The 16,441-nt window shown below is 37.4% G+C and overlaps 1 protein-coding gene across 1 annotated transcript in view; it reads left to right on the top strand.

The window, feature by feature from the left end:
* The window catches only part of LOC126335550 (uncharacterized), a 432,035-nt gene that overhangs the window by 291,318 nt on the left and 124,276 nt on the right, over window positions 1–16,441 (top strand). Inside the window, exon 9 of the mRNA XM_049998951.1 lies at window positions 4,051–4,112. Within this exon, the coding sequence (XP_049854908.1) occupies window positions 4,051–4,112 (62 nt within the window). The remainder of the gene's footprint in view (window positions 1–4,050; window positions 4,113–16,441) is intronic.

The raw sequence follows: 16,441 nt of genomic DNA on the forward strand, positions 1-16,441 counted from the left end.
TCCTTTGATAACAGCATGGCTGATTTCCTTACCCATGCTTCTCCAATTTGAGCTTGTGCTCCATCTCTAACGGCATCATTGTCAATGGAGCATTAAACATTCATCTTCTTTAAAACCTTCCTTGAATGCAGCCTCTCTCTTCTCCTTTCTGTGTCCCCATCCCTGTGCACTTCTCCATATTATTGTAACCACATGAAACTCTGCCTACCTGATCCAGAGCAAGCTTGCCAGTGCCAGACTCCCATCCTGTGTACTTGCTGCCTCTCGTTCATAGCTATCAACCACCCTTCCCTCCAGTCCTCCATTCCCCTTCCCACCTTTTTTCTCTCCTTGTACTCTCCGCCCAATAAAACCCATCACCTTAGTAGTGAAGCTGCAGTGCTGGTACAATATAGTCAGCAGATACAAAATAGCTGTTCAGATGTTTGTGAGTGTGTATGAATGTGTGTGTTTGTTTATTCTGCGCTAGTTAGATCCAAAGAATGACGTTATCAGGGAGAGTATGAAAGTTTAGCATCATTTTCAGTCTTATTTACATTGTTATTTGACACTGTCAAATCAGATATCAGAATCTGTTATGTTAAAATGTATGGATAAAAGTCCTAGGTCAAGATTGCTAAAACTCCTTTATTGGTTACTAATTTCAGCTGACTGATTAGTCATCTTCAGATGAACATTAATACCTCATGGCTGATACACACTGAATTAAGAAATAATTTTTATTGATCTGAAGATTGCTCATAAACAAGCTGAAACTAGTATCAGTTATAGTAATCTTGACCTAGGATTTTTATCCACACATTTTAGACTTATTCATATGCCTATTGAAAATTCTTCTATAAAGTGAGTTGTTGTCTTCACTCTTTCCATTATTAAAGTACAATTACCTTACAGGCTGCTTTTGTGTCTGCTAATCCAGAGTTTGCATTGGGTCTTCCTTCTCTTTTCTCTGTACATTTTCTGTGTATCTTAGTATTATTTATTGGCTTGGTCCATAAGTTCTGATGTGTTCTTTTAATGTTAAGGTTTCCACAAAAATAAACAATGTATTCTCTATTATTGTTTACAATTTCTCCCCAGTGTTCAACAAGCTGTTCAGTGCCTCATTGGGAGAAATCATCTTGTTTCCACTCAAAGAAAGTGTCCAGCCAAGTCTTCAACACCACTTCGTTACTGAAGAAAATGCAATGCAGTGCATTCAAGAAGGATTTGAACAGATGCAAATCTGATAACGACACGTTGGGAGAATGCGGAGGATGTGGCAGCACTTTCCAGCCAAGCATTTGAATGCTTCCTTGGCCATATTATTGGTGTGAGGGTGTGTGTTATCATATTGCAGAAGATCACCATGTTGCCGAACCGGTTTGCTGGATAGTATTGTTGAGTCATTGCATTTATTGGAAATAAAGTTCCATGTTCACTGTTCGGCTATGATCAAGCAGTTCATGGTGGATCTTGCCACCTTATGCACAGCCATTCTCTGCTCTGCTTCATATTCATGTACAGGCACCGCTTTTCATCACCAGTAACAATTTGGTAAAGGAATTTCTACTATCGGCTATAAAACAGGCAGATATTGAAGCTTCTTGATTTTTGCTATTGTTGGTCAAAGCAAGTGGAATCCATGTGCCCAACTTTTGAAACTTTACCATTCAATGAAGGTGGCATTCTGCGTGAGCATTCGCTTATATCTGCCAGTTCTGTCACTGTTTCAGCCATCCCTCATAGAACTGAATGAGACACCTGATGCAATGTATGTCTCAGAGGTCAAAATTGCCATCTTTGAATCAGTTAACAGACTCGTCATTGCATCATTCAACATTGCTATCTCTTATCTTCGTCAGCATGGATGAAGTAGTGATTTTCTAGCAAATTTAAAAAATAATTTCACAATAGTGAAGCCTCTTTGAGGCACCCACCCACATCATTTCAAACTCCGCCAACAACAGAAAGAAAAAAAACTCCCCCCCCCCTCCCTCCCTCCCCTCAGCAAAAGTTTTACACATTTGCTCAGAAAGACAGCAAGGAGAAACAAAGGAAAAATTACTTCACAAGAGCACATATATTTCTTATTTTATGGCAAAAAATGATTACATGTAATATATACATAATTTACATCTAAATGGTAGTCTCGAAAACATGTGGTACACAAGGTCCAGAATTGCAGTCCTTCCACCGCCCTCTGCTTTTCTTTTTCCTTGTACACTTATCAACCTCTTTCTTTCCTTTATCAGAATAAATTTTACAGTAGCACACAGTGTTTACTTTGTTGGCAGTTGGCGGTACCTTTTCTGGAAAATTATGATCAAAATTTCTGTCTAGACTAATGGTCGGTGTCAGTTTCGATGATCAAATGTCTCCTCCTGCACCTACCAAGTCCATGCTAACTTTTTTGTATAAATTACACTACAGATATCTTTTGTTTGCTGACATTCTTGTACAAAATAAAACCATTCACAGTAAACATTAGAAATTGTGAAAGAAAAGTTTTTTCCACCACTTCATTGTTTTACTTGCAAATGAGTAGTAGCTGCAAAACTGACTGACAAGCTTTACACTTGTCTTGTTCTTGTTATAGGATATTGGTGATCACCTGGTGGTTTGTGGAGTGGCAATATTTTCCATTTGAACACTAGAATAGGATACTTCCTCAAAGTTTCATTTTTCAGCAGCTTTCTTGTTTTGAAGTTTGTTGGTGGGCACTTTCTGTTCTTCATGACAGTTCTGGCAGCTAGTGTCTGATGTTCTTACATCCTCAGTAAAGGCACACTTGTAAATCGACTCCTGCCACATCTGTTGGACAAAATATGAAGTGCTACAGTTACCCTACAGCCGACATTCATGTAGCATGTTGGCGAACAAATTTCAATGAATGGAGGAGCTGTGCCCATGTGAGTTAGGGGCACTGTCTGCATGACCGATACATGAACACGTATGGCATACAGACATAGTGATGAATGTGTTATACCATTTATGAGCCATCCTAAGTCACACCGCTTCTTTGCCATGCACTACAAAAATCTCTTGAAGACCTTCTCTGGCTTTGCCACCTTGATTAAACCCAAAAAACAGAAAGTATTGAAAAACCTCTTTTTTTGTTAACTTAACACTCAGTTCGAAAGAGTTGAAAAGAACAGAAACTATATCAGCATAAATAACTATACATACTATTCTGTTAGCACACAATTCTCTACTGAATAAAAAATGCATTACTGTAGTACTTTATTTTTCATGGAACATTTTAACTTAAAAAAACAACACCCAGACTTATGGGCCAACCTTAATAGTATCTGATGGTCATTTGGATTCCTTGCCTAACCTCAGTATCAGTAGGTAGGACACACCAGAGTTACTTGGGATATAGATGACACCCACAGCAAGCCCAAAAGGTGGCACAGCTCTCTTATGAGTGTTTACTGCTAAATACTGCAGCCCAGCTGTTGCTAATCAGTCTCTCACTAGTCTCTGAAGTCTTTAGTTTTGCAACATTCAACAGAATAGTTTTGATCTTGGCCAATTTACGTTTGTGATTTGGATTGCTCCCTGGATTGTTGAATAAACTTAAGATGACTTTACTATGCTCTCTTTTGGTCATCTGTTCGCTTCATGAACTTTATTGTCTTGTATTTTTAGAACCACCTTTTTTCCCACCAGTTATGTGTTACCTCCAGTCTAATTTATCATTAACTGTGTTCTACCTATGCAGAGTAGAACAGAATATTCTGTCTACAACTTATTTGTTGTACTTAGCAGAGAGAAATATATTTTTAAATTTAAAAAGAAAAAGTCAAGATCTTTTTTATATTTCCTTTTTGAGTAGTGCTCGAAGTATTTTCAATAGTTCTTGTTACAGCAAATGGTAAATAGGTTCTCAATTTCTATCTGCGTTTTCTCTTTGTGTCTGTGTAGTAAACATTTTTCTTGAGTTTTCTAGATATTGTGTGTTTATTCTCAATTATTCAATTTCATATATTCATAAACTCATAAGTTATCAGTATAAGATATTTATATTCCTCAATAAATTTTCCTATTTTCCTTTTCTTTTTGTAGAAAACATACCATTTGACACACTGGCTGATAGTATGAAAATACTAGAGGAACTACGACAAAAGGTAAAATATGTATATGAATGTGCTAATACATTCTGTGAACTTTGTGTACTTCTTAGAAGGAAAATGTCATAGGACAAAGATGCAAATAATGTAAATTGTAACTGATAGGTCATTTAAAATTGTGAACATCAGTATTGATCGTAATGTGATATAATTTGTAATGAATTGGCATGGGCTCACTATTATACTTTTCTGATCCAGTACAGAAGAAAACATTGTAATACATACTATGCTTCTTTGCTTTAAACTGTAGAATAATGTAAAAAAGGCCCCATAGCTAAATTGATCTCGGGCTATAATCTTAGCAGTCACCAGAAAAGTTTCAGTAGACGGGGCCAACTCTTTGCGTAGCTGTAAATGTTCAATTGTGTGAGCTAGTCCTAGATCTAGGTACTCTGAGAACAATGAGAGTGTATTGGGATTTGCATACAGGCTTTTTGCCCTGTAAAAAAAGGGTGATGATACTTGCTAATAAACAGCATCCATGACTGTTAGTATTGTGATGTACCTGCCAGCAGTCAAGCTGTCGAATCAAAAAGCACTAGAGCTGTTCATGGCTGATCACTATGATCAATTTTTCCAATAAACATAGAAAAGAAACTTCTTAATTGCCTAAATTATTAGCAGGGTTTATTTATCGACTTGAGAGTAATTCTGTGATTTGACAATGATGCATTTGACACACATGCTATGGAGTATTCTAACAGATTGGCTATGTGAAATGATTTCAAAGTCATTTTGGAAGTTGTCAGTAACCAGATGCCACAGTTTTTTCCATTGACGTGACTGCAGTGGCTTAGGAATTTGGGGAGTAAATGAGACCATTCAGTTATTTTGTAGGATATGCAGTAAGATAGAAGAAGGAGTGAGAAAGATAAAGAGAGGTGGGAAGTAATAACAGAGAATAAATTCTTCTGACATCTCAGTGGAGAATGTGAAAAATAAGTTTGACCTATTGTTTCAGTTAGAAACAGATGAGCCTCAGGCAGATGTAGGTATTGGTAGACCACAATAAATTTTCTGAAAGAAATTTTAAAGAAAAGTGTAAAAAGAAAGAAAGTTTTCTTATTAAGTAGTTCATATAGCAGAGATATAGACCAACTGATGGAGGATGAACTAGGATTACAGTACCAAGTCAGCCAATATTTGTAACCCAGTGCTAGTCCAGGTCAAGTGACAAATGTTTTTGGGTTACTTTGTAAAGATTTCATCAAGGAAGTCACCGTGGCTATAGTGAATGGGCTGGGCAGTGGTATTGACAGAGATCCTGAGTGCAATATAGAGCACGATCTAGGTGTGACACATTGGTGTGTTTCCTGTTGATTCTGTCAGTAGAAGGGACACTATTAGGCATGGGTGTCACCTCAATGAGAAAGGGAAGGCTAAAATGGCAGGGCTAATAGCATAAATTGTAAGGGGTAAGGAGTTGTGGCATTACCTTGAATGGTAAAATGCCATTAGTTTAAGTTTTGAGAACAGCGCCATTTTAGGGTAGGAAAGACAGAAAGAAATAAAGTTTTAAGAGAGGCCAGACCTGAAACAAAGATTCAGTTGAAAGAAATGAAATATTACAATGCTAGTATACTGCATCAGTACAAACACCTGTTAGTTAAACATTTGTGGCAGTCATTAGAAATTTTCTAGATATGTTAACTGTTACAGAATTACCAGAGTTACTACATTTATCAGGAACAGTCATAAATTTAAGAATGAAGACATTCATAAATTTTGATTGGTGTAGCATATGGAATCATGTGTGACAAACATAGAATTTCATAATTAATCTATTATAATAGTAAGTGTATACAAAGTACCTGTACTTAATTGTTGTCTATTCATAAATTACCTAGAAGCTCCACTGACATATTTAGCAATAAGAAAAGGACTGTGATGATTTTCAACAGCAAACCTAACAACTTTAATGAAGTAAGTGAAGAATTTTGACTTTAGTTCGCTTTGGATCATTTCTATATGCATGCTTGCTTGCTTGTAGTGTGTTTGAGATAGTTTAATCAACTAGTTGGACTCCTGTGCCTGTCTCTGTGGAGTTCAGTAACTGAAACCTACGACAGAAATAGGGGTTGGTGGTGATTTTAAAATAAACTTTCAGTGATAATATCTTTATAGAAAGCTTCACTGACCAAAATTAGTGATACATTAGAAAACAAATAGTCAATGACCTCTCAGATTATGACATACAATTTCTCATGTAAAATTACTACCAATCAGAATACAAACTCTACTCAGTCTGTATTACATAAGGTAATCAACAAGCCAAAACTTGATTATTTTAGGAAATTCCTGAACAACATGAACTGAGATACATATAGTTCTCATGACATGAAAGAAAATTAACACTGATATTATTTAAGTGCTCATCTTATTTGAAAACTGTTTTCTCCCTAAAGTAACCCAGGTTGTATCAAAATCTACAAGGAAAAGAAACATGGATTGCTTGGAATAAAGATATTTTTCAGTACAAAAAGGAAACTGTGTGGCTGTCAGTCAGAGAGAGCTCTTATGTTGATGCAAACAATGGAAAATGCAGAACAGAATAATGGAAATGATAGAGTGCTACTCATCATATAGCAGAGGTGTTGAGTCACAGAGATGCAAAACAAAAAGACTGCTTAACACATAAGCTTTCAGCCAGAAGACCTTCCTCTGAAATACACAACGTAAACAAACACATTCATACAAATGCAGCTCACTCGTGCATGATGATTGTCTCCGGCTGCAGAGGCCAGACTGTGAGCAACTTCTCATACAGGAGAAGCAGCCTGGCTGATGGGGGTGAGGAGGCGCTGGGACAAGGAATGGGAGTGAGGGCAATATACTGTTGAGGGTTGATAAAGTGCTGTTTGTGGGAGCATACAGGGATGAGGTGGAGGAGGGTAGGGCAGCTATGTACAATCAGGTAGTTAAAAAGAGGGCATAGGTGGGGGCTGAGGGAGTGGAAAAGGCTTGTGGCTTGTGGAATGGAAGGCTGTTGAGTGGGAAAGGGAAGAGGATGGGTGGGTGAAGGATAATAATTAATGAAGGTTGAGGCCTGGAGGGTAATGGAAATGTAGAAGATGTTGCAATTCAGAAAAGCTGGTGTTGTCAGGAAGGATCCAGAAGGCACAGGCAGTGAAGGAGTCATTAAAATTAAGTATGTGGTGTCAGGAAGCATGCTCATCAACTGGGTGGTCCAGCTGTTTCTTGGACACATTCTGTTGGTGGCTGGGAGATCCCGGAAAAACCTGGGAATTTTTTCATTCAGGAGAAAACCGGGAAAAACCCAGGAATTGTTTGGAATTCTGGGAAGTTTTCATTGTTTTAGTTTTCAGTTAAATTTTTGTGATTTTGATTGGTAAAAACCAATACGCTAACAAAGGATATTACCGATTCCCGCTACTACAGAATAATACTGCAGCAACAAACATTGGACGATAGAAAAAAAAATAAATAAAAACTTAAGTTTCAAAGGAAATGCGTCATATACAACAACAAAACAGTGCTTATACAAGCGTCTGCTAACAGCAAAGTGTGGCAAAAGGCTTTAGGAAGACTATGCAATGTTTGTGTAACAACAAATTGCCTCCAATGAGCCTGGCGTGACAACTGTTTAAATTAGATTAATTTGAGCAGTTGCGGGCGGGCTCTTGCGCAGGCGCAGTTGAGTCGTGTACGAGTAGTACCTTCTCCTGCTTCTGGTTACAGAAGTGTGGCTGGGCACCACTACTTAATATTGCCGCGGTTCGGAAATTAGTAAATCTGGGGATGATGCACAGAGCAGTCTGACGTGTGGTGGGGAGGTGGGTCATCTCCACGTGACCTGTGTGTACGTTTAGTGATTTTGTTGTTTTCTCTTTGTTTATTGCTCTCATGTTAAATGATAACAAAATGGATTTCTGTGGCCGGGAGCTAGCAAATGAATTACAATACATTAAAATACGTTCACATTATTATGGAAGGCTAAAATATGTCATTAGTTTTAGATTTTATTTCCACCTTTCTGTCAGTCAAACATTAATCGCCTTACAGAACCATGAATTTATTTTTGCCGGTTTGCTAAAGAGATTTGGCTTTTATTAATATTTTCTGTTGAGGCAGTCAATTTATTTGAAACTAAGTGTTCAATTTCACACTGTTGCTAGTTTCAACTGATCACTGCATGTCAAGTGCATGTATGGGATTACGCCATAATAAAGAACCAAACATGAGATAATACAGTACTGCAAGAACACGAATGTGCATTTTAAGCAGAATTATCTGTTTTAGTATGGTTCACGAAATTCCGACGCTCTTGAAGTATCCTCTGGTGTCTTGTTTCTTTTATGACATAATGTAAGATCTTTTAGTGTTTTACACGTACGAACATATGGACTTGCTGTGTCATCATAGCTGCGCAAGCGTGGTGACGCTTGTTATCTGGCGCTCTCATGCAACTGAAGAAATGAACCTATTTCTAACAGGACGCGGAAAAATATTACAAATGGTGGTTTGAAAAGCGTTACATTCAAAGCAGATTTCCTTTTATTTAAGATGAGCTTTGTGCTAGAATGTACGATGAATTTCATAAATCACAAAGCGTTTGACTCTCATTTAAAAATCAACTCTTTTGAGGACCACCATTTAGAAGAATTTTGAGCCCAGAATATCAGACATTTAGGTCGTTATTAAAAAAATTTACTGGCACATTTGTGTGATGTATCTTAAAGTGTAACAAGCACAAAAAAGATCAACATTATATGTAGAAGCTTAGCTTCTCTTCCAGCTCATTAATCTTCGAGACCAATATTATAAGTGAATGCTATATATATTAATTGAAACCATTAACTTCTCATATGTGTGTGTTCGCACTACTTAAGAGTGATCTTGCTATTTGCTGAAGACATCACGTATCCTATGCTGTCATCAGCTGGCGAGATCATGTGACATTAGCTGTGATGGGCTTACAAAAGCGCATCGCAAACTCGATTTGAGTGCTTCTGAAAGTGACATGCAGGTTTTCTAAAGTGCCGGGAAATTCTATTCTGGTATATAAAACTATAAACATTCAAAGGATTGATGAGTTTTACAGTGCCGAATAAGAGTATCCTGCCACTTAACACAGAAAAAGTGTATCATCACCCAGGAGAAAGTGTATTTTTAACCGGGAAAGCCAGGAAAAATCCGGGATTTTTTTCTCCTTGTCCACATATACACCCTGAGACACCTTGTTGGTTGTTATGCCCATTTAGAATACAGCACAGTGGTTGCAGCTTAATTTCTAGAGCACATGACTGGTTACACAGGTACTCTCCTTTGATGGAATAGGTGATTGGACTGCAATAGGTGGTAGTGGGAGGATGAATGGGAAAGGTCTTCCATCTAGGTCTGCTACAGGGATATGAGTCACAAGACAATGTGTTGGGAGCAGGAGCTGTGAAGAAATAGACAAGATATTGTGTAGGTTTGGAGGGCAGTGGAATACCACTGTGGTAGGGGTGGGGAGGATAATGGGTAGGACATCCCTCATTTCAGGTCATGAGAGGTAGTCAAAACCCAGGCAGAGAATGTGATTCAGTTGCTCCAGTTCTGGCTGGTACTGAGTCATGAAGGGTATGCTCCTCTGTCGCCAGACAGCGGGACTTTGGAAGGTAGTAGGTGACTGGAGAGATAAGGCACAGGAGATCTGTTTCTGAGCTCCAGCTTTAAGGACTTGCAATACCTTAACAACATGATGTCTGAAAGTCATAGAATCTTTGCCATAGAGTTTCACAGCATTGAAAGTTCCTGAAGAATAATGATTCTATTATTGTTTGGTGAAATATTCACTGCTGGGGGTAGTTGTCATAGGTAACAAATCCATCAGATTTGGCGATTCAAATACTTTTCCCTTTAAGTCTTTATTCTTTTTATTTATAGAACCTTTTTCTATATTTCATGAAATGAAATGTTTATTAGCAAGTTGTCACAGTTGTAGTACATATGCTTGGCAACTAGTTTCTAAGCAGCTGGTTCATTCTTAAGCTGCAGTGAAAGTGTCTGATCTTAATAACAACCATCAAAATGGCAAATGTTTGTTATTAAGGTCTGGCACTTTCAGTGCAGCCTCAGTAGGCCAGGCTTGAGAATGAACTTGGTAGTTGGAAACTAGTAGCCAAACACATGTACTGCGACTTTGACAGACTATCAAATGCTTCATGAAATATTAAAAATTTTGCTGCACTGGGTCAATAAAGTGTTGAAAAAAAAGTTTCCTTTATGCCTATTACATCATATGCCTAATCTAGCTTCTTCTTCAAGAGTGTTTTCGATGGAATGAGGTTCGCCAATGATATTGTAATTCTGTCAGAGACAGCAAAGGACTTGGAAGAACAGTTGAACGGAATGGATAGTGTCTTGAAGGGAGGATATAAGATGAACATCAACAAAAGCAAAACAAGGGTAATGGAATGTAGTCGAATTAAGTCAGGTAATGTTGAGGGTATTAGATTAGGAAATGAGACACTTAAAGTAGCAAAGAAGATTTACTATTTGGGGAGCAAAATAACTGATGATGGTTGAAGTAGAGAGGATATAAAATGTCGACTGGCAATGGGAAGGAAAGCGTTTCTGAAGACGAGAAATTTGTTAACATTGAGTATTGATTTAAGTGGTAGGAAGTCGTTTCTGAAAGTATTTGTATGGAGTGTAGCCATGTATGGAAGTGAAACATGGACAATAAATAGTTTAGACAAGAAGAAAATAGAAGCTTTCGAAATGTGGTGCTACAGAAGAATGCTGAAGATTAGATGGGTAGATCACATAACTAATGAGGAGGTATTGAACAAGATTGGAGAGAAGAAAAATTTGTGGCACAACTTGACTAGGAGAAGGGATCAGTTGGTGGGGCATACTCTGAGACATCAAGGTATCACCAATTTAGTATTGGAGGGCGGCGTGGAGGGTAAAAATCATACAGGGAGTCCAAAAGATGAATACACTAAACAGATTCAGAAGGATGTAGGCTGCAGCAGGTACTGGGAGATGAAGCAGCTTGCACAGGATAGAGTAGCATGGAGAGCTGCATCAAACCAGTCTCAGGACTGAAGACCACAACAACAACAACAACAACAACAACAACGTATGTCAGAATCATTGATTTAGTTTTATTAGTTTGTTTCCTTCTTGGAATAGTGGTTTCAGAATAATCAGATGTTTTCTGAAGATACTGGTTCATGTCTTTTGCCATGACTTCACTTCTACATAAAACTGAGGCATGTTTAGCTCTGCAGCTGCAATCATCCCAGGAACATCAACAGTGGAATAAGATGGCAAATAAATAATTTGGGTAGATTCAATTGTCAAAAGTACCTTAGTCAAATAAGATGGCTGATAATCATCAGTCCCAAAAATATCTGTGTTCAGTGGTTCACTATTGCCCTAAAATTGTGGCATATATCTCAGCTGATGACAGCAAGGGGAAACATTCTGAAAATTAGTAACACTATATGTTGTGATTCATACTTCTGTGTTGCCGTAGGTCACAGTGTGCTGTATTATGAAATTTCTTGAATGAAGGAAAAATCCCAAAATAAGAGAATGTAATTCTTGGCTTGTGTGCAAAATAATACCATTGTTCTTTGCATAAGTTACTGCTGCTACACTTGTGTGTCTTTCAGGATTGTTGAGAATCATTTGTGGGTCTTTCATGTTTGATCAAATGCTGCAGAACTGGAAAAATAATTCACTGTTCATCCAAGCTGAGATTTTAGTACTACCCCCAAAGCATGGTTGGACATGGCACAGAACATTACCTTTAAAGTACACTGGAAACATAAGCAATGTGGGCATAGCATTTATTATTGTAGCCATTGTCACTTGTGAACCTCTGTCAGCAGATGTACCTTTTGCCAAATGATCTGCAGCTAGTTTGAGCCAATACTTTTAGTTCTTTCTGCACAGTGGTTTGTGCTGTCTCATCCAGATTGTGTATATCTTGTGCTTCAAGCTTTCATTTTCCTTTAAGGAAAGCCAGAATGCCAAATAACAATTTAGCTTTTGCCTCTGTAAAGTTAGTGGCATGTTTTGATACTCTTGCCTGTTCTGGTTTTCATTATGAAAGTCTGTTTTGTTTACTGAATGCCCTGAACCATTCCAGTCCTACTACGTCTTCTCTTTCCCACTTAATTTGTCGAGATTTTCGATTCCCCTTATGAAATTCATATCACAAACTTTTTGCAGTTTTGTGGTCAAACCATAATTAATATTGCATGCAGAAGCTATACAGTCAGAAACTGTTTACTTTCACTTTTTAAGTGTTCATTTAATGCACTGAAACTGATATTGTCAAATCATAGAACAAGCACCTCTTCTGTGTAGATTTATGGATTGATATAGGAATGCCCATACTTCTTTCTAATTCCTACAATGAAATTTTTTCATGGCATTGTTGAGTGACGGCACCTTTCAGCAAGTCTGTTGGATAACCTCATTGATTGAGGCCTCACTCTCTTATTCTTGGCATTATGAACATTGTAATTTACAGTACATTTTATTATTATTCTTAGTATTGCTTATACTGGTATGTAATAATACAAACCAGAGTAGGTCAAAGGCTAGTTTTTAGTGGGGTTAACTGAAACACTGATATGTAAACCCGAAAATGTGTGATTCTCTTAACCCCATATGCATTTATGAAGATATTTTGCAACAGCATAATCTAAACTAAAAGAACGTTTGAAAATTAGATATACAAAGAAATGTTTAGAAACATATTTTTAAATGACATCATCAGAAACATAATTGATACAGCAGTGACTAAGCATAGAACAAAAGAACAGCGAAAGATTTGCTTTGAATCTTGTTAACTCAACAATGGTTAATGACACAGCAGTTATATTTGTAGTGATCAAAAGTTTAGATGAGGTGATAAAGGCTTGTGAACATACTAAATTTTCTGAAGACTAAAATTTCCATATTCTTTCACTTTAATAGAGTGGTTCAGTTAACTTAATTTTACTATATATTACTGATAATATCAAATAATGTGAGAGTTTGTAAAACCTGCAATAATCTGATTACAACAAATAAGTGCAAGCATATTTTCTGTTTGATGATGCATGGCTACAACAGTCTTAAGAATTATTATATGCACCACACTGAAATGTACATTTTCATGTTTTGTTACAAGTTTGTGATTACCTATAAAATGAAAATATGTTTAAGATTTTTTTACTTATTCCATAGTCACAGTGAGCAATTTTAGTTAGAATCTGCGAAAGGGTGGTTAACGTCTCTCCTTGTTGTTATAAATAGTTTTTTTGTACTATTGCTATTTTTTGTACTACAGTTTTACAACATGTTCTACATCCTTGATGATCTCATTATGGAACTGTGGGACAAAATGTGTCTATTTTCTGATCTCTATGAGAAAATTAGGTGACTAGGCATTGTGCTGTTTGCAGTACTACATTAAGATGATCTCAAACAAGGGTAATGGTGTGGGGCACAGTAATTTTGGTCCTTTCTTAGGCAGTTGGTTGGGCGGTTAGATAATTACAAACAAAAATAGGATAAACCACTCATAAAAATTCACAGGACCTAAAAAGAACTGTAACTCTATGAAATATGTGGGCCACAAAAATTTATTTATGGCCTTTAGATGCTGGAAGGAAGGAATTATCTTGTCTTTCCTCAAGAGGAAACCAAAATATTCTGTGTTCAGCTGCGAAAACATAAACAAGCTGACAGGAAACTGGAGATATTCTGGAATGGAGTTGGTTGATGTAGCCTTAAATGACAGCTGTAGGATTGTTACAGGCTGCCTAAGGCCAACCCCCATGGACACAGTTCAGTGTCTCACTGGGATTGCTCCACATGATATCAGAAGAGAGATCACTGCTAACATCGAGAGGCATAAATCAAATACACTGACCTCACATCCACTCTTTGGACATCAATTTTCCAAGCCAAGAATGAAGTCCAGGAAGAGTTTCCTAACATCTTCACAGCCCTTAGAAGGATCAGATGCAGCTAGTGACTCACCAAGTGGAAAGGAAGGTGCCAACACCTGTTGAACTGAATGATGCCACAAAAATCCCTGTCACCTGGACACATGGAGAAGTGGGTCATCCGGAAGTCCTTGAACAGACTACAGACCGAAGTCGCAAGATCGAGGGACAATCTCGTTAAATGGAACTGCCAACTGCCAACACAACACTGTGTGAATGTGGTGAATTGCAGACCACCCGGCATCTCTTCAAATGTAACTCATGCCCAGTCAGCGGTAGCGTGAAGGACTTAATGTCTGCAGCATCCAATGCTATCAAAGTTGCCCAATTCTGGGTGAATACTGTATAGTTTTCTTTGTACGTATTGTATATGTGTTCATTTTAGTCTACCTCTGACGCAAATAAAGAAAGCTGGGAGAAAACTGGACTTTAGCAGACTGCACTTTAAACCTGAAAATTACACTGTACGGTATTGAACAAGTGGCACAGTCCTGGCAGATTATGGTGGCATGTAATATGATACTTAGTCAACTACACTTTGAATTTCCAATGGGCTCCTCTACCGCAGAAACTGTTTATAATATCTCTGAGTACATAGTAAAATCTTTTAATTATAACCTGTCAGCAGGTGGAATCTACTGTACCTTATCAAAGGTGTCTGATTGTGTTAGTCATAATATTCTACTAGATAAATTAATTTTTTATGGGGTACCAGGTTGAGTGCATGTCTGTTTAGTTTTTGTTTAAGAAACAAGATGTAGAAAGTTGCACTAGGATGTCTGAGTAATACAAACAGCAACATCATATATTCATTATAATGGACATTCCACAGGGTTGGACCAGGGCAAACCAGCATTCTGCTTCTATGTTCATTATATACCTTTTTATGTGAATTTGTGTAAACCCTATTAAAGAAGCATGAATAGGGAAAATAAGAAATGGTGTCTCCATTAAAATTATTAACTGAGTGTGCATAAATTTCAGCTTTAGATTTTGAAAAACTGTAATGCATCCAGTTTTGTACTGTTAGAAATACCCCATCTGCTATGAATGTAGTTTACCAAGGAGAAATAACAAACAAAGAAGAAAGTTCTTGGGTATGCCAACTGATAAAATGTAAACTAGAAAAATCATATAGTAGACCTTTTAAAATGTTTAGCTTTGTCTGTTTTTGTCTTAAGAATAATTTACAACTTTTGGTTCATATATTTCAATAAGTTAACATATTCAGTACATTGTCATTCACTGATGGTGCTGTAGGATAATATTCTGGGTAACTTCTTACTTACGCAAAAAATGTTAATTGCACAAAAGAAAGAAGTTAGAATTATATGTGGTATTCACATATGCACATCTTGCAGGCATCTATTTAAGTATGTGAGAATATTTACCACAGCCTGATTGCATACCAATTTATTCTCTAATGAAATTTGTTGTCAATAACCAATCCCAGTTTAAAAGTAAATAATCATATTCACCAATATGATACTAGAAGGAAGAGTCTGCACTTCCCTTTAGTAACTTTAGCACAGAAAGAAAATAATTAATCACAAACCTATAAACAGCCAACACATAGAACAGCAAGTCATTAGATTGTTCCATGAAATTTGAGGCAAACTTCCAGGTGACAATAACTTGTTGCTACAATACTTCTGTGCAGAGCCTTCTTGCATCTTTAGGTGTATACTGGCAGAAGTACGAGGCATGTTCAGAACGTATATCAGTTAGCAGCAGCTGGGCAAGAACAAGCAATCACAGGGAAGTAACCAATTTTGTGACATTTTACGAGTTACTAACCAGGAATTTGATCTGTGTGCTTTGCTAGTTAAGTTTCTGGAGTTTCTGTGTGTTAATTTAATATTTAATTGACACAGTTCTTGTGGTTTTGTTTGCATCGGAAAGTAAACTGATTTTGTTAAATATTCAAGTTCCTAATCAGCACGTTATTTAATCTCATCTGTACACTCTGTTAGTTCAGTTTTTGAGTCTCTGTGTGGTAATCCAATGTATTAGACACAGTCCTTGCAATTTCCTTCATGTCTACAGTAGAGTTCCACAGCATGTTTTGATTGTCCTCGTCTGTCTGCGTAGTGTAGTTTTCGACGGTCTTCAGTATGAATAGGGACTGTGATGGCTGTGTGTGGATGTGAGCTGAGTTGGTGACACTTTGCCCTCAGCTACAGGCTGAAATGGCTTTAGTTACACAATTTGAAGCTGCAGTGGATGAGCATCACTTCGTGGTCTGGCCATGCAGATCCAACAACCAACCAGCACGTCTGAATCCACCGAATGGCCTGCACTGGTGACTAGTCCAGTTACTGCTGACACTGAAGTTGACCACTAACTTGTGATTGAGTGGGGGATCAC

The sequence above is a fragment of the Schistocerca gregaria genome, chromosome 2 (genome assembly GCF_023897955.1).
Source record: "Schistocerca gregaria isolate iqSchGreg1 chromosome 2, iqSchGreg1.2, whole genome shotgun sequence".
In the NCBI taxonomy this organism is placed as follows: domain Eukaryota; kingdom Metazoa; phylum Arthropoda; class Insecta; order Orthoptera; family Acrididae; genus Schistocerca; species Schistocerca gregaria.